Below are 21,719 nucleotides of genomic sequence, written 5' to 3'. Positions count from 1 at the left end.
ACACTATAGCGATTGAACATTCAAATTTCATTGGTTATTCCTAAAGGGGTGTGGTTATATTTGAATTCTATGCTCTGATTGGCTGGTCGAGTCAGCAACGCATCAGACACGCCTCTTCTATCTGCATCTTAGTTTTGAAGTTTTCTCACTAACCGCACCGGTGTCAGAACATATCGATTTAAACGGAAAAATATATACATTTTCCAATTTTTATCAATTGCTCGGATTTAATTGTTATCATTTTCCCTGTTTGTTGTAAAAGACGGAGCCGAGAGTTGGGTCGGTGGAAATTCGGAGGAGTTTGAGTGAGTATGAGTATGAGTGAAGTTTGGCCCATAACGGCCGTTAAGAGACCAGTAGCTGCACGCGCTAATCGGCTAGCACAACAAAATAAACAATAAACTGCAAAAATATTACATAACACTTCAGCTAGCGCGGAATACTTGGTAATACTTGGTAATTAAGATAATATGGTTATGTGAAATTATAAAAGGCTTACGGCGTTGGTCCTGACATGAGAAGTGCTTTCAGTGACAGACAGGGGGATGTTCTGTTTCTGTAGTTTAATACATTTAAAAAATAATTTATCTTCTGTACCCTAGAAGTGATGATGAAATACAGTAAGTGGTGTTTTGTTTATTTGATCAGATATGTTGAATTGTAATGTTTGTGCTTTTCATCTGATTTTGTTTAGGTTTGTCCAGAAGTCAGTATTACACATTTCAGGTTGGTGTTTTTATTATTATTATTATTATTATTATAAATCATGGATACTTTATACCCTCAGTAGTATAAATATTTCTTGCTTAAACCTGGGCTTTATTTTTTCTGTTTGCTTTGGGTGTGTGACACTGGTGTGTCATTATACTGCTTTTCTATTAGGACTGACATGTTTGAGTGACATTGGCTGGTGTTTTCATAGCTGTTTTTCCAGAATATCAGCTTTTTACATAGTCTTACGATATTATTTCCATCAACCTTATTTTGCTTTTAATTATCCTATCTATCTATCTATCTGTCGATCTATCTATCTATCTGTCTGTATGTCTGTCTATCTGTTATGATATATTTTGAAAACACTTTCACATTTCAGAACTTTATGCGCAACCTACATGCCCTTTTGACACAGTATACTGAAAAACTCTTTGCTGAATCTGGCAAATGTTTAGTAATTGCTTACTAAGGCCACTTTGTGTTTGCTTTGTATTCCAAGCTTAAGGAGGTCTATAAAAAGGGAGTTCTTCAATTTCAGCTGTCAAGTGACAGTCATTTACTGTGTGTCATGGAGGTTGTGTTGATGACTTGACTTTGCATCTGTCTCTTCTCTTACCTCTATTCATGTCTCATCTTGTCAAGTTAACCTGCCTCTGAGCTGCCTTGAGAAGCACACAGCTGTTTTTCTGTTGAGATGATGACACACAAACCAGTTTTGTAACTGGCTCTCTGTTTTTGAGTTCTCTTTGTTCTCTGTAATGGAATAGACAGCTCAATATATATAAAGGTTTTTGGCACAAATGTTGGTACATGTTTTAGCACACATTTTGTGTATCAGCCCTGACAATTGAATGTGTTCCTCTTTTTCATCAGTGTTCACACTTGTAGTTCGGTTCTCTTGGTTCTCTTGGTCCAGACCAAAAATGAAAATGATACATTTAGTCCTGGTTCACTTAGCATTCACAGTGGCATTTTTAACACCGAACCTAAAGATCACAACCTGATTGGACAGCTTTGATGACGTATATTTTGCGACGGAACTTGCTGAACATCCAAAGCAATGCTGGCTGTTGGGCGAAATGTGCTCGTTGGATTTATATATGTATATATGGTGGTATTTTTACCAGCTGAGAACAAACGAAGAGCTAATAAAATGTGTAAAGGAGTCAAAACAGTGCCAGGAATAACTCCGTTGCACACACAAACGAAGATATGCTGCAAGGATGGCTGACGGCGGTTCCGACGCCTGTACAGAACTGTAAAGGGCAACATAGCTCCTATGATGAGAAGAACCAGGTATGCTTGAGGTCAGTATTAGGCAAATTACTTCCTGTTATTGGTCCGTTTAGATGTCTTCGGTCCATGCTGCGTTCATATATCAATCGAACCGCACCAGAGTTCGTTTGGAAGCGGACCAAGACCCACTATTCAAGTGGTCTCGGTCCGCTTGTTTGGTGCGCACCAAGGTTTGGATGGCAGCGTTCACACTTGTTCAAATGAATCGCACTAACAGAGCGATCACACCAGAGTTCGTTTTAATTGAACCGAACCTGCCAAGTGTGAACACACCCTTAAAGGGATAGTTCATCCAAAAATTAAATTTCTCTCATTATTTACTCACCCTCTTGTTATCCCAGGTGTGTATGACTTTCTTTCTTCACGAGAACACATTTGAAGAAAAATAGAAAAATATCTTAGCTCAGTAGGTCCTTAAAATGTAAGTGAATGACGATTTCTCTTTTGAAGCTCCAAAAATCACAGACAGTCAGCATAAACTTAATCCATACGACACCAACTATTAAATGAATGTCTTCTAAAGTGACACAATCACTTTTGGTGCAAAAAAGAAAAATACTTAAGTACTTTTTTTTTTAACTCTAAATCATACTTCCCTTCTGCAGCGGTATGCACGTGTGACGTAATTGCATTGGCATTTGACAAACATGTGAGAACTGACGCACGTGCATCACAGCCAGAAGAGCAGCGCTGATGAAAAGCAGGAACGCTTTACAGTGGTTGGTTTTGGTTTAGATCTGCTATATCCGTTTCTTTACTCACAATGGTGTGTTTGTGTGCTCATCCTGGATGTCTCAACCGAGTGGAGAACTTGAGATTACTTTGGCAACGCAAATACGTCACACGAGAGACCACTTGGACTTCACCCTCTCCTGAAGTGTTGGATTATAGTTAAAAAGTACTTAAATATTATCTTTTTTCAAACCAAAAGCAATCGTGTCGCATTAGAAGTCATTAATTTAACAGCTGGAGTCGTATCGATGACGTTTATGCTGACTGTCTGTGATTTTTGGACATTCGAAAGATTTCACCATTCACTTGCATTTTAAGGACGTTCTGAACTAATAAATATTTCTATTTTTCTTCAAATGTGTTCTGGTGAAGAAAGAAAGTCATACACACCTGGGACAACATGAAGGTGAGTAAATAATGAGAGAATTATATTTTTTGGTGAACGATCCCTTTACATTTTAAATGGGGCAGTTGGAATCCAAAATACTACAGCTGTGTGCTGTTTAATTTAACATAAATTAGGGCTGTCACGATTATAAAATTTGGCTGACGATTAATTGTTAAACAAATAATTGCGATTATAATTAGCTATTTTGATGATTAATTGTCATACAAATTGTCATTCTGTAAAAAGTCATTTATTCATATTTAACTTGGAATCATAATAAAATGGAGACATGTTATTTCGTCTAAGGCTTTAAAAACGGGGTAGAATGACGAAAAAAACATTTAAATATCAAAATACTTAAAGGGGTCATGAATTCAAATCATGCTATTTTTTTAATATAATTCTATTATCTTCCCTGAGGTCCACTGTTAATGTCAGTAAAGTTTTTTTGCAACAAATCTGTCACAGTTTAGTAATAATTGGTCATTTTCGCTTGAATCATATTACGACTAGTTCACAAGCAATCCACGCTGATATTAGCTGCGCATACACAGTCCATAGCATAGGGAAACATGGCACACACACATTGGTGCACTGAGGCACAGATAACAAGAAACATATCAAATCGATCAAAGATGTCCAGCTAGTTCTTGTTTACATACACCAACAATTAAAAATCGTGCAGGTGGGCGCAAGAGCAGCAAGACGCAGAGCAGCTGAATGAAGCCTAACAGAGTCTCTTTTGCTAAATTGTAACTGACAGCGTCTTTTAAAAGCGGTGCGATAAACATGACAACGGTCAAAGATGTCTGTGTAATGCATGTTATATGCACAAAAAACAGTTTGCTTTGGGTGAGAAACAGATCAATATTTAAGTCCTTTTCACTATAATTGTTTACTTCCGGTCGCTCTACAATATGCGCTCATGAGAGGACAGAGTAGACGCAGTCTCTCGTGTGACATAAGCACGCTGGCATGTTCAAATGAAAGCAAAACCAATTAGGCTTGTGAACAGTGTTCTGTTGTAAATAAACCGAGCTGAACTTCCAGTTGTATCGCTTCAGTTCTCGTGTGTACATGTGTGCTTTCGTCACAATGAATCCATCTACTTTATATATTTTCCTGGTCTTATTGTGAATGATTCATTGGTGCATTAAAAAAAATTGTCTTCTGAAGAATATGGTTCGCCTCTGAAAAGACTAATCCAGTCTTTGAATATCCAGTTTGACTCGGAAATATGGCACATATGGAATAAAATGGGTTATGAATGCACAACCCATTGAGTTGAGTTAGCTTGAATTAAATATAGATAAATGTATACAAATAACACTGCTTACATTTGAAAATAAGTTTTTGGTAAATTTCTTACCAAAGTGATCTACAAAAAAGGCATTACTTGCATGAGTGATAGTTACCCAAAAAGTCTCCATACGTTTCTGAAATAAAAATGTAAATGTTTCAGTCAACATGGCTTTGTATCTCCTCAATCTGATTATCTTATTCGTGGATTAGTTCAGCTATGACAAATCTGCTTTCCACGTCACTGAGCTGTAATATGTTTGAAAGTAACCTACACTCGTCATTAGAGTTGTTATAGGACGTTTTTGAACCTTGTTTTGGAATATGCCTGTCATAGATTAACAGACGAAAGTCAAATCAGTAGTCGAGTGCTACTCTTGCCATACTGCTGAAGAGCCGTAAAGGAAAATGGCAAGAACATAAATGAAATGCATTATGGGCGATGGGCTGCATTTGTCCAAGTTGTTCCCTGACCAGTCATACGGATACGAGAAGATCACTGAAAATGTACTTGTTCTTTTATACTTTAAGTCTGTATGGTTGTGTAAGAGAGGGGTGAACAGTCAGGGAGTGAAGGCAGGGGCAAAAGACTTGACTAAGATTTCTTTCTGCACTTAGACACATGCTTTCTGGCCTGCATGCATTGCAGACAATCAGCTGTGTTTATGAGCTGATCGCTCTTGCTCTCTCTCTCATATTTGGGCCCCCTTTCAAAGCTAACACTGACACACTCTCTGAATTTTGCCTCCCTTGCATGTATCTGCTGCTTAGTGGGTGTTGCCATGGCATTACGTTCAGAATGAGGCTTCACACTCGACATCTTGTGTTCTATTCACAGAGAGCTCCGGAAGAGTGTCCTGGACAAAACACACAATGCACACACACAAACACACACTTCCCAAATCCACTGCTGAGGAAAGCCAGTGCCTGTGACTATAATAATATTGTGGAGAAGCCCTACTGTTGTGCTCACACTGGACTCCACCAGAGGAAAACAGTAGAGAGACTTCAGAAGTGCTTGTGAAAACTTGCATAGTGAAAGTTCTGCTTTTTTGAACTCCTTCCTGGGATTCATTTAATTTTTCTTGTTTGATGGATTACTTTCTGGATTTGGCTTGGATCAGCTCTTGATAATGCTCTTCAATGGCTGCGAGCAGTACAGTGGTTAGCATGCAGAATGAGGACCGATTCTTTCATGTCCACTACAGGTAGGCATTCAACCTTAATCGCCTTTGAGGCATGCAGCTAATATTGTACTTTTTTTAGTGCTTTGGAGAAATTGCAAGATTAATTCCAAAATTTATGTTGAAGCATTATTAAAGACGGTCCAAAAACTAATTTATTTTTCACTTCCTCTTCTACTTTTTTGTTTATTGATGTATATTAAGCCTAGTCTGGCAGGCTGCAAATCTTGTTTGTTCTCTAATTTACTTGAATAACTGGCAATGGCTTTCAAGGATAAACGTAGACTTCTAGTCAGTGCATACAATTTAAGAGAAAAAAACGTTCACTAAACCAACTGAAAGTTTTTATTTTTATTTTTTTATTATTATTATTATTTTCTAAAGCAGTATGAATATACTAAATTACACTTTTATTCTTGAATGAGAAAGCAGGTGTTCCGTAGAGAAGCAGACAGGTGTGCTTATGTCAATTTACTCAGTATTTAATAACTCTGAATCATTTATGATAGTTGTCTTTTGTCTGTTGGTCAGCCTGTGTGCTGGGGCTTCTTTCATCTTTTTCTATTTTTTCTTTTTCCGTGGCAAACATCTGTCACTCAGACTGAATATGTTATACAGTGATGATCAGGTCTGTTTTAATTCAGGTAAGCGCCAAGAGCATAGTCTACACTACAGGATACTGTATATCGTGACCTTTATTTTAAACTATCTGCATTAGTCTGATTAGGCCACCAAGGAACTTTTTCAATTTAAACCATATAGGCCTTTTATTTTAGATTAGATTTTTTTTATATAGATTTTTAGAGCTATCCTCACCCAAAATGGGAATATGAGATTTTGTATGAGAGTATGAGATTATTTCCAAAGTAGGGTTGGAAATTTAGAACACGTTCTTGTTCAGAAATGTTGCCAATTTTATTTTTTAAACACAGGAAATGTTTAATGTTCATAACGTTTCATTTCCAGAATGTGCAATTTTACACAGATGTGGAAGGCGCGCCTCACTAAAATACACCTTCTTGAATTATTACCTCTAATGAGCTAGTTCTTTTGAATCTACAGCATGAAACATACAGCGCTGTGAGTGTAGTCCAATTCCTGATCAAATGACTCTTATGGGCTGGTTATTGAATCAAAAACACCTGAATGAATCTTACTGACGTGCAAGCAATGACCTGTTGTTGTTCATGGCAGTGTAGTTAAAGAATGAAATAGGCCAATTAAATGTTACCACATTTTTTGTTTGTTTAGAATTTGTATTTAATATATAATTAGGATAAATTATTTGATTGCATTTATGCCTCTATAAAGTCTTTGTTGTTGCTTTTAACAAGAATTGTATTAAATTTATTTCTGATTTGTTATATCTGCTTTGCTGAAATGATCTCATCATTTGGCAACAGCCTGCTGAGGGCAGTAAATGCAATACAAATTGCTCAAAAGTGCAAAAATAATGGTTTATGTAATTGTTAAGCTGAATCATTAATCGTTCTCATCCCTTTCAAAAGTATTGTTTGGGGTCACAAAAAGTGAACTTTTGATTTTTCTTTTATGCAAGTTAATTCTGCTTCTAATCTAAATAAAGATGCTTAACTCTGAACCATGTAGTCTACCAATCAGTCACATGATGAAATGAGTGCTGCTGGAATTGAAGAGCTTTATGACATCAGGGGGCATATTACAGAAAATGTCCTATCTTAAGTCTTAACTTAAGAACTGATCAGTTAGGATTTTTCACAAATTCATATTACAGAAGCAAATCCTAACTGTAGTTAAAATAATGCACTTAGAAAATGTTGTTCTGTTAAAGCTTTTTTCCTAAATGAGATCCTAACTGAAATTGCCATGGTGTCAAAGCAAATAATATAGGATTCCAAAGTTAGGATGTTTCTGTAATATGCCTCCAGCAACAAACACAGCGAGGCCTAATTACTGTAGTGTCCCTCTCAGTGGGACTGTTAATCACACATGACCGTGGAAAGCAGAAACACAATCAGATTAGCCATGCAAGTGCTGAGCATGACAGGTTTTGCCAAAGCCATCATCAACCTCTGCCCTCAAAGACATCCAATGTGACGTTGTCAGATGGGAAACTGCTTTGTAGAATATTCTTTTTAAAGTCATTGTATTTGTTCACATTGTTTCGTGGTATAATTGCTGATGAAGAATTTGGTTGATTGGCAGAGAGTTCCCTCATCGTGATGTATGTTTGTTTGGGACAGTTGGTTTGGGATATTACAGCCCCATCACAGGACTTTTTAAGGAGACAACGGAAGCCCTTTAGATGCCTTTCAAATGTCCTGTTTGCTTTGCTTGTGTGAGGCAGAGAGGTACCAGGTAGGGCCTCTACAAAGTGTAATTGGCTAGTTATTTCGTAGAGCTAGTTATTCTGAAAATTCTTAGTCTGTTTCTTAGCCCACAGAAATTATGAAGTGCAGGATTGATTGTTCTCTGATTTTTGTATTGGATCCTTTAAGCAGTTTTACCGTTTTACTATTGTATTTTTAATTTTACTGAAGCTGTAATGGGTTTTAAAGGGGTTTACAATGTGTTTGTTTACTAGCATGACGATTATCCATCCAGCTGCTCTATGACGTGCACTGTCACACACAAGTGACAATCATGAAGTAAACCCTAAAACATATTCACATGAAATAGTGTCAAAAAGTATGTTAACATTTATTAATGTTTAATTGATTCACTTTTTGAGGATTGTTTGGGAAAGCAAAGTATTGGGCTGAAGTGTTATTTGCGTAATTATGAATTGCCCAGCACAAACGATGACACCAGATTGTCTAGATTGTCATAAGAGTTGGGCTGTGAATGGGTTAGACTAATTTTAACATTTTATTGGTGCTTTGTAAACTGGCTAATTCTACTGCAATAGAAAAGGCTAAAGGAATCAACTTGATTGATTTGATTGATTGATTGATGTAAAAGTGTTTATTCTGCCCCCTGCAGGATGGAGGCATCCTGTTTGGACCTGGCTCTGGAGGGGGAGCGGCTGTGTAAGGTGGGGGATTACAGCGCTGGAGTTTCTTTCTTCGAGGCCGCTATGCAGGTTGGTACAGAAGACCTGCAGGTTCTGAGTGCCATCTACAGTCAACTGGGTAATGCCTACTTCCACCTGCATGACTACAGCAAAGCTCTGGAGTTCCACCACCATGATCTCACTTTAACTAGGTATTCAAACTCGCACATTGATTATAAATTGTTCTTGACAAATGTAGCCTCCACCGAACTCCAAACTAAACACTTTAAATCCCAATGCAGTGTTTTTTCTGTTGTCTTTTTAACAATAAATATTGATAAGAATTTGATGATATATATATTGAATATTATTATCAGTACTGGGTGCTGAATTGTTTTCTCAGGACCACAGGGGATAGGCTTGGTGAGGCCAAAGCCAGCGGTAACTTGGGGAACACGTTTAAGGTTTTGGGACGCTTTGATGAAGCTGTGGTCTGCTGTCAGAGGCATTTAGATATTGCCAAGGAACTGGGCGACAAGGTGAGTGGATGTATACAGAAGATCGGGTCGGCAACCTATGGCATGGGGTAATCACTGGCACGCCAGCAACGGTGAGAGAGGAGTAGACTGTTTTATTTATATAAATTCTGCACCTGCATTCCAATCTACCTGCATATCCAAATCTTGATGTAATCTTTCCTCATGATCACGCAGCATGTTTTCATGAGCTGAATGGGAAGCTAAACAAAAAGTTAAAATGTGACGAGACTGCAGTATACCCAACAGACTCATGCAGTGTATGCAAGCCATTCACGCATCACGAGCCAGCAGCATTTCACTTTTGGTTAATTGCACGAGTAAATGCGCCTGCTTTGCTTCAGACAGGCTGCACAGATGACAGCCTACGTTCCGTGTTTCATTTGTTTCTTTTTGCTTTCAGAACAACACGTGATGTAATAAGGAAAACACCACTATTAATCCTTGAGATTTCCAACCCAGCATACAGGTACACCCTCCTTAAACCATGGTCACACTCAAAATTACATTAAACGATTAAAACAGAAAACATAAACCCACATCGTGGGGATTTTTCAAGTCTATTCAAAATATTAATTAAACCTGGAAAAGTTTTAGGATTTTGCAGGTGCGATTCACCGAAAACGGCTAAATAGTTGATTGGCTTGTGATGCACAAATGGCTTGCACCCGCAGCGCGAGTCTCATCACACTTTAGTAGTGTTTAGCCTCCCATTCAGCTGATGAAAACACGCTGCGTGATCATGAGGAAGGATTACATCAAGATGTAGATTGGAAGGCAGGTGCAAAAAACAAAATAGCCATTGACCAGGAAAATAAAAAATGGCACTTCATGTTAAAAACATTGCCGAACCCTGCAGTAGATATTTACATAACGTAATCAATCGTCAGATGCGCAGGTAGCTGTCTAAACCTGCTGGGCATTATTGCCTGCCGTACCTCCATCAGTGCCTTCAGTCATTAGCCAGGAGCCACCAATCACAGATGTTTCACCCCATTAATCCCTGAACATCTCCTGGTGGTGGGGCAGCGGTCAGGGAAGTCAGGACCCGGAGTTGGACGATGGATCCTTTCAGTTGCTTTTAGTTATTGCATCCCCATCAAGACCTTCCTCCTTAAGAACAAGCATTTGGTCTGTCAGAGAGGAACAACAACTGTAGTTTGTTTTTTAGCTGTGACACTGGACTAGTAGTTGTTGTTAGCCAGGAGATTGTGCTGCGCTTCATTGACAATTAAGAACAAGCATTTGGTCTGTCAGAGGGGAACAACAACTGTAGTTTGTTTGTTTGCTGTGTTTTTTGCAGTGACACTGGACTAGTAGTTTTTGTTAGCCAGGAGATTGTGCTGCACTTCACTGATAATTAAGTTTCAGGTGTTTGACACTTTTTCAGATTAACAATTTTTATTGATTTTCATAAATGAACACCGAAAAACAAAACATATAAACACAGAATCAGTCTTAACCCCAACTATTACCCCTCCCCCTCCCAATCCCCAACCCCACCCTCACCCCAACAACATCCCAGTGGTCACACATTATATAGACACACAGACACACACACAAAAAAAAAAAATATATATATATATATATAATTAAAATAATCACCCATCCATAAATGATATATACCCTCCCCATTTCTCCCCGAACCCGTTGTATTTCCCCATTCTTCTAAATGACCCCTCCTCAAAGGCCACCACCCTTTCCTTCTCCGAGCACCACTCGGAGGGTGCTCCTGCTGACCTCCAGCCCCTTAGGATGATCTGTCTGGTGATCATGACACTGGTTACAACCCAACTCTTAATATGTCTATTTTCAATGTCAATGACTGCCCCATCACCCAAAATACAGAGCCTGGGGCAAAATGATACCCATGTACCTAATATATCGCACACCAGAATCTGAACCTTCAGCCAAAACTCCTGAATCTCAACACACCCCCAAAAGACATGGGTTATGTCTCAATCCTCTGATTGCCATCACCAGCAGGTGGGTGTGCCTTTAAGACCAAGCCTATACAATCTAGAGGGGGTCCAATAGAACCGATGTAAGAGCTTGAATTGCATAAGGTGCACTCTTGCGTCTCTAGATGCAGTCTTGACGTTCCTCAGAATTCCAGTCCACTCCCCCTCCTCCAATTCCAAGTTTAAATCTTTCTCCCATAATCTCTTGAGAGTGGTCGAGGTTCCATTCCCCAGACTCTGAATCAACAGGGAGTAATACACTGATGCCTCATGACCTTTTCCAAAAGCAGTAATCACCACTCTCATAGTATCTGCCACTTTAAGGGAGTGAATGCTATTTCCAAAAATAGTACAGAGCAAGTGGCGCAGCTGTAGATATCTAAAAAACTGAGATCTGTTGATCCCAAAATGTTGAACCAAATTTTCAAAGGATCTCAACACACTACTCTCATATAGGCCACCGAGTGTACTAACACCCCTCACAATCCACTCTGACTAGCAGAAAAGGGACTTATTGAAATGTAGTTTAGGGTTCAGCCATAAGCTCGAGGCAACATTTAAATAAATATCCGAATTAAACACTCTGGACACTTTTGTCCTTACCGAGTGCAAATGCGAGATAACAGGGAGTAGTTTAACTTTTCCGGTTAGATTGATAGAAAGGCTTTGCAATGGCAAAATAGGGGCAAGAACTTCCTGTTCAATACAAAGCCAGGGAGTGGCTCTTTCAGGTGGAAGCGTCCAATGAGCCAAATGTCTGAGACCGAATAAATAATAATAAAACAAAATCTTGGGTAGGCCTACAGGCTTTTGACACTTTTTGACTTTGAGTTGCTAATTTGTGGGCTGGATTCAGTTGTACAGCAATTAGTAGTGAGAGAACTTTAGCGGAAGCGGCAGCCCTTGTGTGCAGCCCTCTTTGTGTGAAGACCTATGTATATCGTAAAGACCTACCAGTCTACCTCCGTGAGTCCACCAAGCAAGGACACTGACAAGGAGCCAGCCACTATGCTAAGTTTTGCCCTTCCTGTCTAAAACTCTTGAGAGGGTCTTATTCTACCAGTTGTCTGCTTTTCGGTGACAGAATAACCTACTCGACAGACATCAGTCTGGCTTCAAAAAAATCTTTCAATAGATGCTGCATTGATCTTCCCATAAATCCTTGAAACCTGACCTCCACAGGGTAAGTGGCAGCCCTACATCCATTTTCCCTGCACTCGGCAGCCAGATCAGCATATTTTAGCTTCTTCTTCTCATAGACTCCCTCCAGTCCCTCTTCACATAGGACAGTAAGCTCAATCATTATGGCTTTTCTAGCTGACACCGACCATAACACCTCAAGGAGGTAGTGGTGTCCTCAGAAGGAAATTTCAGCTGCTGGCCAAGGTCGTTGACCATTGACTAATCGCTTCCAGGCACCAGGATTGATCTTGCTTCCCTTTGTGCAGTGCCTTGCCTCGCTTTTTTAACAAACTCAATGACCTTCCTTTGAGGAGCATGGTGGCCTTTGTTTGCCTTTTCTCTACACACCTTTAGGATCGCCGCCAGCTTTTTCAGGACCTGATCATGCCGTCACTTGTACCATCCTTGTGCCAAGGCAGTCTTGCACCCAGCCAACAAATGCTGCAGATTTGCTCTTGGGGCCTCACAGAGGGGACAAGTCTCCTCTTTGCCATACCACAGAGACAAATTATCATGGCTTGGAAGATTATCATTGGTGGATCTTATTAGAAAATTTAGCCTGGCCTGGGGTATCTTCCACAGGTCAGCCCATCCTAAAACTCTTATCAGATGTACCCTCCCATACTGTCCAGCACCCTTGCTGCTGCTGGCTGGCTAATCATAAACCCTTCCTCTTCCATCCTAGAAACTTCTGTCACTGCCATCGCTTTGCTCTGTTTTTTAGAGGCTGCTGACCACAGTTTGGGAGTCATTCCCCATCCAAGGCCTGTTCATCCTGATTGGGTTCTTCCATCAATCTGTTGTTGCTTCAGTCTTGAAACTGCCCTCTGAAACCGAATGTATATATATTCATTTAGCAGATGCTTTTATCCTTAGTAGGGATGGGCATTTTGGCCATTTTGTCTACTCGAGTACTCTGACTAATTACTCGTCGAGTACTCGAGGGGCAATGACATGTATATAACTGTATATATAATAACATGTCTGACAAACGTATTTGGTTGCTGCATTGTGTCTTGTTGTTCCAGTGTATCCTCTATTCATTATTATAGGCTTTTATCAAATAATCAGTTTCAAAATGTACAAAAGATTGCATAATCAAAATATATTGCATCATATTTTGTCATTATGTGAAGATTCCCTGCCCAACTCAATGAAAGAATGTGCACAACGCATGTCTGTCTGTTCTTCCTTCAGGTTGCTGTAGTAATCTTAGTAAGCACGCACCAGTTTTTTTAGTGATTGTCTGAACCGTCTATTTTTAAATTGTGGTTGGCTTAACAGGAGACGCCATAACCATCGTGTTTTTAATATGCGTGTTAAGTTGAAGTTAAGTTTTGAAGATGCTGTATTCTGTTCCATTTAGCTGCGTTCTGTTTGGCCGTTGAAACATTCGCCTGCTGTATATGAGTTGGGTCCACTGCCATATGCCTGGTGTGTGTGTGTGTGTGTGTGCATGTTTTGACCAAGTGTTCTCTCCTGTGGGGAAAGCCACAATGCTCCATATTGTTGTTGCTGTTTTGATTCATGAAGCGTTCCATTCAACTCGGAGATTTGTAATTTCCACCTTTCAGCTGTGGAAAGTGCAACGGAATGACACTTTATGTTGGACTTCTAACTTTTCGGCACCCAGGACAGGGAGGTTTACAATCAGTGACAAACATTCACTTTTATTAAATAATATCCATTAATGAGTCAAAGATCTCACATTAAATGATAATAAAATGTGTTTAGCAAACGTTTTGCAGAGACAGGTGTTCAAAACACGGTTGATTACACTCTCTTTTGATAATCGTAATGATAGCATTGCAGCATCGTATATCAGTTTGGTTGCTATGAGACACCTCTGACAATCAGTGTACCCCTCAAAATTACAACGTGGTCAATCTCAAAATTAAAAAAAAGCTCCCTCTTTGATACGTTTGTGTTCAGTTGTCAGGTAATTGTCACTGAATTTTGAATTAAGTGAAAAGTCACATCATGCTTGATCACCTTCGATAATCGTTTTCACGATCGATCATTGCTGCCACATCTGAGTGCCCGAGTACTCGTACCCATCCCTAATCCTTAGCGATTTACAAATGCGAAATACTACAACATAAGCGAATCATCCTGATGAGACGGTGACGGAAGTTATAAAAAAAACAAGCTACAAGAGATATGTAGACATGGTAAATGTGTTAATGGTTGTGCAATATGTCATTATGAAGAATCTTGAAGATTGTAAGGGACTCTAGGGTTAATGTGGAAAGTGGTGTTCTCTGTTGTTTCTTCTTCTTCTTTTTTTTTTTTCTTTTTAAGTTGTTTAACTGTTTTTTTACCTAAAGGTGGGGCAGGCCCGAGCACTTTATAATTTTGGAAATGTATACCACGCTAAAGGGAAGAGCATCTGCTGGAGTGGAGCAGAGCCTGGTGACTTCCCTGAGGAAGTTATGACAGCACTTAGAAAAGCTGCTGAATACTATGAGTGAGTGTGTCACCAACACATGTGTGGGCTTGTGTGTAAATATCTTTTGCCTACAGAGTCATAATATCTGAGATCCCAAATGAATAATTGAGGTTACAATGTATGATTGCAATTTCAATTGCTCAGGGCAAACTTGTATATTGTGAAAGAGCTTGGAGACAGAGCAGCACAGGGAAGAACCTATGGGAACCTGGGCAACACATACTACCTGCTAGGAAACTTCCGGGATGCAGCGGCCTCCCACGAACAGGTGAGTGTTCTGTATCATGAAACAAATGCAGTAGTTAACAGTGTAGATAAGGGTGTAAAGCTGTAAAACACAGCTAAACCTGATAGATCACTGACAGTGAACAATTTGACTTCCAGCGTCTGCTTATTGCTAAAGAGTTCGGTGACCGCTCAGCAGAAAGGAGAGCCTACTGCAATCTTGGAAACACCTGCATATTCCTTGGGGAGTTCGAGAAGGCTGCGGAACATTACAGGTGACCACCTGTTTATGTGCTTGGAAACTCATTCTTAGTAATGTTAGTAATTAGTTAATAATCAACAGTATTATTGGCAACACCAAAGTTCAACTGTATTAGTAATATTTAGCAACCATTAATCTTCTGACTGCACTTATATTCAGAAGCACAGTTATTCCAAAGAAATCCACTTTATAGGCTCATAAGTGTAGGTGAGTGGAGCAGAGGGTTAAAGCCTTGTCAGCCTGTCAGACATAAAACAGGGCACCTACCTCGAATGGGCACTTAAATGCTAGTTATTTACATTTTACTCAAATCTAAATGTCTTTTCTTCATCAACCAGTATTTGTTATTATCTGATTCTTGGAGAGCTCTGACAGTGACTATGTTCTGGTTCAGGGAGAGCTTTGACAATGGTTGTGTTGTATTACGAGTGCAGGAAAGCTCTGCAGTTGGCACGGCAGCTTAAGGATCTGGCGGTGGAGGCTCAGGCCTGCTACAGTCTTGGTAACACATACACACTGCTGCAGGACTATGAGAGGGCCATCGACTACCATCTCAAACATCTCATTATCGCTCAGGATCTCAATGACAGGTGTGCTGTCACAGGGAATCATGTAGTAGTAGTTAGTGGTTGACCGATATGGTTTTATTAATGTCTGATACAGAAATTTAGAGAGCAGGGTGGCTGATGGCCAATATATTGCAGATGTATATCAAATTCAATTTAATAAAATCAAATAAGATAATATGAAATGGCCAATCAGGCACAGTTGTCGATGTTGATAATCTCAAAATGGCCAGATATTGTCTAATTAATCTGCCAGGCCTATATATCAGTCTATCACAACTACTACTAGTAGTACTTTTATGTATGACTACACACAAAAAATTAGGCATAGTAATTGCAAATCAATTTGTGGAGTTTATGTTTACTGTAGGATTGGTGAAGGCAGGGCCTGTTGGAGTTTAGGAAACGCACATACAGCATTAGGGAATCATGACCAGGCAATGCACTTTGCTGAGAAACACTTGGAAATCTCAAAAGAGGTATGACCACCGACAGATTAACACATTCATTAGACACTTGGAAGCACCTTGTACCTTTGTTACTTTGTGAATTAAGTATTTTTGTTTTAAGCCTGCTCTAAATTCTTTGTAAAAATAACTTAAGTGTCCTAATATTTGCCTTGAAACATCTTGTATTCAGACTGGAGATCGGAGCGGTGAGCTAACTGCTCGCATGAACGTCTCAGATCTTCAGATGGTGCTCGGCCTCAGTTACAGCACAAACAATTCGGTTCTATCTGAGAACAAAGAGATTGACTACAACCTGCACGGTACAGGACACACTGTTTTACAGCACTAACACCTTTCAGCCATCATGCCTTGATATCTCAGGCTCTTCTAGAGAGTTAATCACAAGAATAAAGTGTTGGGGGACTGTGTGTGGCCTTTCTTTTTGTTTGTTAAGCTTTTCAATGGATTGGTTGTATCAGTATCAAATTAGAGTTTGTTGATTTTCAGGTGCCAGACCCAGGATGAGTCGACGGCACAGTATGGAGAATCTGGAGTTGCTAAAACTTACACCAGACAAGATCAACGTGAGTGTGAACACAGATTTTGAGCTCCTGCCTGTGTTTTATTTACTTTTTTATCAAATGAGTGCATGCATTTATCTGATTGACAAGCTATATTTTTTTGAGGAATAGCTCACCCAAAAATGAAAATTCTATCATTTACTCACCCTCATGCGATCCCAGATGTGTATGACTTTCTTTCTTCTGCAGAAAACAAACAGAGATTTTTAGAAGAATATGTCTGCTCTGTTGGTCCATACAATGCAAGTGAATGTTGTCCAAAACTTTGAAGCTCCAAAAAGCATATGAAGGCTGCATAAAAGTAATCAATATGATTCCAGTGGTTAAATCCATGTCTTCTGAAGCAATCCATTCAATTTTGGATGAGAACAGGCCAAAATATAACTCCAATCAAAATATAACTTGGTAATCATGATTTTAAGCGCCATCCAGCGCATGAGTCAAACTCTAGGAAGTGTAATCGAGCTTGAAATCATGATTGTTCCTGGAGACTGCAGTGGCAAGGTGTAGAGTGAAAAGGAGTTATATTTTGGTCTGTGATCACCCAAAACCGATTAGATTGCTTCAGAAGACATGGATTAAACCGCTGGAGTCTTCTGGGTTACTTTTATGCTGCCCTTATGTGCTTTTTGGAGCTTCAAATTTTTGGTCAACATTCTCTTTCAATGTATGGACCTACAGAGTGGATATTCTTATAAAATCTTCTTGGCATGGTGTGAGGGTGTGTAAATGATGAGATCATTTTCATTTTTAGGTGGACTTTCTTTAAAGTGCTGTAAGCGATTTTAGTGTTCTGGAATTTTCAGGAAACTGAGCCATTGAATTAACCACACCCCTTCTTTCCAAAATCCCGCCTTCCAGAGACAAGGTTGAGACCTAAACCAGGCAGTAGAGCAGCATTGTGTGGTACCATGGCTGTCAAATACAGCAGTAGCACAGTAGCGCCCACAACAGACAAATATTATAAATCTTAAAATGGCATTAATCCTCATTGATCCGCTTCAACTACAACACTGAGAACACGCAATATGATTGACAGGCAGAAAGCATCAGAGGCCCACGGACACATATTTGTTTGTTGTTCACAGAGTGTAGAGCTGTCATAGAGACCAGTGAGATATCTCAGGACACTTATTTCATTAATATCTTTCAGGGAGTAGGTACATTTTTTGCATACCTTTCCATTACAGCACCTATAAAGCTCTGTTCCAAAACTTAGTGAGCTGCCTCACAGTTTACTGTCTATTATAAAAAAGAATGTACCCCAAAATATTGCCTAAATAGGTAGCTTGCTAGGTTTTTGGAACGAAGCAAAGTCAGGGTTTCCACAGTCATGGAAAACTTGGAAATATCAGGGAATTTTAAAATTGTGATTTTTTTTTTTTTTTTTTTTTTTTGGTTTTGTTTTTTTTTTCGGTCCTTAAAGTCATGGAAATTGATTTAAATTCTTAAGTCATAGAACTATCTCTTTTTAATTTTCTTGTTTTGAATCACCATTTGGGTCAAAAAGAATAATATGTATCAAATGGTTCCTGGATGGAATTTATATGTAAAAATCTGTTTTCAATAATAAAAAAGGCCTGGAAATTCTTGGGGGGGAAAGTACTGGAATTTCTAAAAGATCATCACCACCTTTTGAGGCAATGAAGCAAAAGTGCATGTTCTTAAATCAGAGCATCGGGATTCATAAGGAGTCATTTAATCCCTATCCTGCAGGGTCAGAAGTGGAACAGTGATATCCTCTTCAAGCAGTCCAAATCCACACTGGCTAAATCATCCTCCAAACTCTCCTTTGTCAATCGTTTCCGAGGAAAGAAACACAAACTGCAGAGCAGCTCCAGTAAAATCCTGCAGGATACTAGCAACACACGAGAAACTCCTCAGAACAAAGTAATCCACACACAGAAACAACAACTCAAACACAAAACAACAGCATGGTTAATTTTCAGATTTATATTTTCAAATTTTATATATTTATATAATTTTTTCACCCTCAATAAGGAACAGATATTATATGACTTGTGTGTGTATATATTTTATTATTATTATTATTTTGTTTATATTTTCAGCATTATAATGGGTGTAATGTGTTTGTAATAATTAACCTTTAACCTTTTGAACCTCGTGTTCGCAGCATGGGAATACAGACATGTTAGGAGATGAGGGCTTTTTTGATCTGCTAAGTCGTTTCCAGAGCAACAGGATGGATGACCAGCGGTGTGCCATACAGGATGGGAAGAGCCATCAGTCTGTCAATTCTAGCTCCTCCTCCCCACCAACCACCCCGCCCAGATCTATCAGGAAATGTTAGCCACTATTCTTCTGTTCATTGAATATGTACAAACCCATATGACTTTCTTTTATGGAACAAAAAAAGAGAAGGCAGTACCATTCACGTTCATTGCCTCTTTTTTTTTTTTTTTTTTTTTTTTCATTCAATGAAAGTGAATGGTGACTGAAGATGTCATTCTGCCTAACATCTCCTTAAGTGTTCCATTTGAAGAAAGTCATATGGGTTTATAACAACATGAGGGTGATTAAATTATGACAGAATTTACATTTCTGAGTGAACTATCCCTTTAACATTTCACTCTTTCCAGCGTTCTCAGAGTCTGCTGCGACTCCAGGTCAGGAGCCATTTCTCAGACTGTTGGCAAGTGCTCAGGGCAGGAGGCTGGATGAACAGAGGGCAGGAACAGGAAACAGTCTGCCCGGCCTGTGCACCCTGACTGAACACAGTAACACTAACAGCAGACAGATGATTTTAAGTCAGATTATGGCCAGCACGGACGCCACTGAGCCTGATGACCAGTTCTTCGACATTCTCGTCAAGTGTCAGGTGAAAGACAAGTTGACACTAATTAACCAGAGACAGGACAAGGAGACTGGCTTCCTGTACAAAAATGAATGGAAGACCTCGTTTAAATTGAGCTTGAAGAGATTGTACCATTGTTGTCTATTTTTAAACATAAACATAGAAAATAGCTGGCACCGAGTGAACTGACTTCTTTAAAAGCATTTTGAATTTGCTCTTTCAGTTTCCTCGCTAATATTTATTATTTTACATAAAAACAGCATTTATGGTAGGATAGGTTGTATTTATTTGAAGTTTCTGGGCCAGAATGAAACATGAAGATGTTTTGTTCTGTTGTTTTGTCCTGTCAGGGGTCTCGGCTGGATGATCAGAGGTGTGCCCCTCCTCTTCCCTCCTCCCGTGGTCCCACCGTCCCAGATGAAGACTTCTTCAGTCTCATCATGCGTTCACAGGCCAAGAGGATGGACGAGCAGAGAGTCACACTGCCCTCCTGCCGTTGAACTCATATATATATATATATATATATATATATATATATATATACACTTCTGAACTCAATGACGTGCACAAGCATTACAAATCTCATGCTGATATAAACACAAAGATGGTAAAGTCATAGCATCAGTCATAACTGTGTTTTGTGTGCTCAATGATTATGGACAATTATCCTTTAATGCCATTTCATGTACAGCAATAATGAGTGATTCTAGGGGGTAAAAAATCTATTTTCTGTAAATAACATTTTAACTTTTTAATCAGATTTAAGCTCTTTGTACATTTGAAGTTAAGGATTTTTTAGTTGAGGATGTTTAGCTTTTTGTATGATTATTGCAATGAATCACTCAAATGTATCTTTTGATACAAGACTGCAGGTTTGTTTGTTTGTATTTATTTAAAATTTGTATTATCACTTTTTACCGTTCATTTAGTACGAGATGTGTAGTTAAAGAGACAGCACTGTATTTTTGTAAAATAACAGAATTAAGGTTACAAGGAAGTGGTTAAACTAGAAATGTACCTACACTGTCAAACTAGACAATACAACATAAATGAATTTAGGACATGACTATAGAAATAAAACCTGTATAGAAAAAAGTTATGAGACAATGCTTACTTTATTCAATGTTCTTATCAGACAAGAAAATATTTTGAATGCATTTTGAGATTCAGATATTTACAATTTAACAGACTATTTAACTTTAGTAATGAACATTTATGAGAATCTCCTTTACAAAAATGTTTTTCTCCAAAGCTGATGTATTGGGTGATATCATCATTAATTCTCCAGCTCCACAACACTGCTTAAACATACAGGTTTTTAGGCAGTCCAGATCTTCAGCCATGACAAAGAGTGGGGAACCTGTTGTTTTTTCTTGAGATCAGAGCTATACTGATGACGTTAAAAAGATAGTTCACCCAAAAATTTAAATTCTCTTGAGTCTCATCATTTACTCTCATACCATCCCAGATGTTTATGACTCTCTTTCTTCTGCAGAATACAAATGAAGATTTTTAAAAGAAAGCGGAGGGGTGTGGGGGTTGACGATGTTGTATATAGTGATATTTTTATTTATTTATTAGTTTAACAGGGACAATGCAGAAACATTGCTACAATTTCAAGCAGCTGATGCTCCACATACAGGCTTCTAGCCAAAGGCTAATTTACAGACCCAGTCACTGGTTAGGCTTTTTTTTTAACAACAATAAAACAATAATCACTCAAAATCTAAGCAAAAAGTTAAAGAAATATAACAATAATAAAAGAAAGCTGAGACTGTGCACGACCAGCAGTGTTCACAAACCTGCTTTAGTTTGTACCACTTTTTTAGATTTCTTTGAAAAATGTTCAACTCTGCATTTTCAGTTCAGCTGGTAGGATGTTCCACATTTAAAAACCATTTTAATGAGAGACAAATTTATAGCATTTTCAAAACTAAGCAAACTATATTTTTGTAAAATATTACAATGAAGCCATCTAATTGGTTTCTTGTCCAAATTTTTTAGTATTCGTTTATATAGAGATCTAACAGGTTTGATGGTCAGTTGAGAAACCTGACTCCGGACAGTTACACAATAAGATAAATGTGAGAAGACTATTGCATGCATGTA

At 38.7% G+C, this 21,719-nt stretch overlaps 1 protein-coding gene across 3 annotated transcripts; it reads left to right on the top strand.

Annotated features, from left to right (window-relative positions):
* Positions 1-127: 127 nt before the first annotated feature.
* On the top strand, positions 128-20,171 carry gpsm2 (G protein signaling modulator 2). 3 transcript variants are annotated; one of them, XM_051698274.1, is made up of 16 exons: positions 128-305; positions 695-726; positions 5,268-5,637; positions 8,575-8,796; positions 8,988-9,123; positions 14,591-14,730; positions 14,857-14,980; positions 15,097-15,212; positions 15,634-15,789; positions 16,136-16,244; positions 16,405-16,534; positions 16,722-16,798; positions 18,512-18,685; positions 18,930-19,101; positions 19,396-19,634; positions 19,961-20,171. In XM_051698274.1, exons 3-16 carry the CDS (start codon positions 5,573-5,575, stop codon positions 20,108-20,110), a joined length of 2,010 nt encoding a protein of 669 aa, XP_051554234.1. In that variant the 5' UTR covers positions 128-305; positions 695-726; positions 5,268-5,572; the 3' UTR covers positions 20,111-20,171. The 3 variants fall into 3 exon arrangements, with proteins under 3 accessions (XP_051554234.1, XP_051554236.1, XP_051554235.1); XM_051698276.1 differs by lacking the exon at positions 5,268-5,637; XM_051698275.1 differs by lacking the exons at positions 128-305; positions 695-726; positions 5,268-5,637 and adding an exon at positions 7,704-7,950.
* The last annotated feature ends 1,548 nt before the right edge of the window (positions 20,172-21,719 follow it).

The sequence above is a fragment of the Myxocyprinus asiaticus genome, chromosome 5 (genome assembly GCF_019703515.2).
Source record: "Myxocyprinus asiaticus isolate MX2 ecotype Aquarium Trade chromosome 5, UBuf_Myxa_2, whole genome shotgun sequence".
Lineage (NCBI taxonomy): Eukaryota > Metazoa > Chordata > Actinopteri > Cypriniformes > Catostomidae > Myxocyprinus > Myxocyprinus asiaticus.
Note: the sequence above shows the minus strand (reverse complement) of the source record. Positions and strands in the feature narration are given on the sequence as shown.

Coding starts and splice junctions, on each gene's coding strand:
- gpsm2 (XM_051698274.1), top strand. CDS start 5,573: ATGGCTGCGAGCAGTACAGTGGTTAGCATGCAGAATGAGGACCGATTC. Junction 5,638..8,574: donor TTCTTTCATGTCCACTACAG/GTAGGCATTCAA, acceptor TGCCCCCTGCAG/GATGGAGGCATCCTGTTTGG. Junction 19,102..19,395: donor GCCCAGATCTATCAGGAAAT/GTTAGCCACTAT, acceptor CACTCTTTCCAG/CGTTCTCAGAGTCTGCTGCG.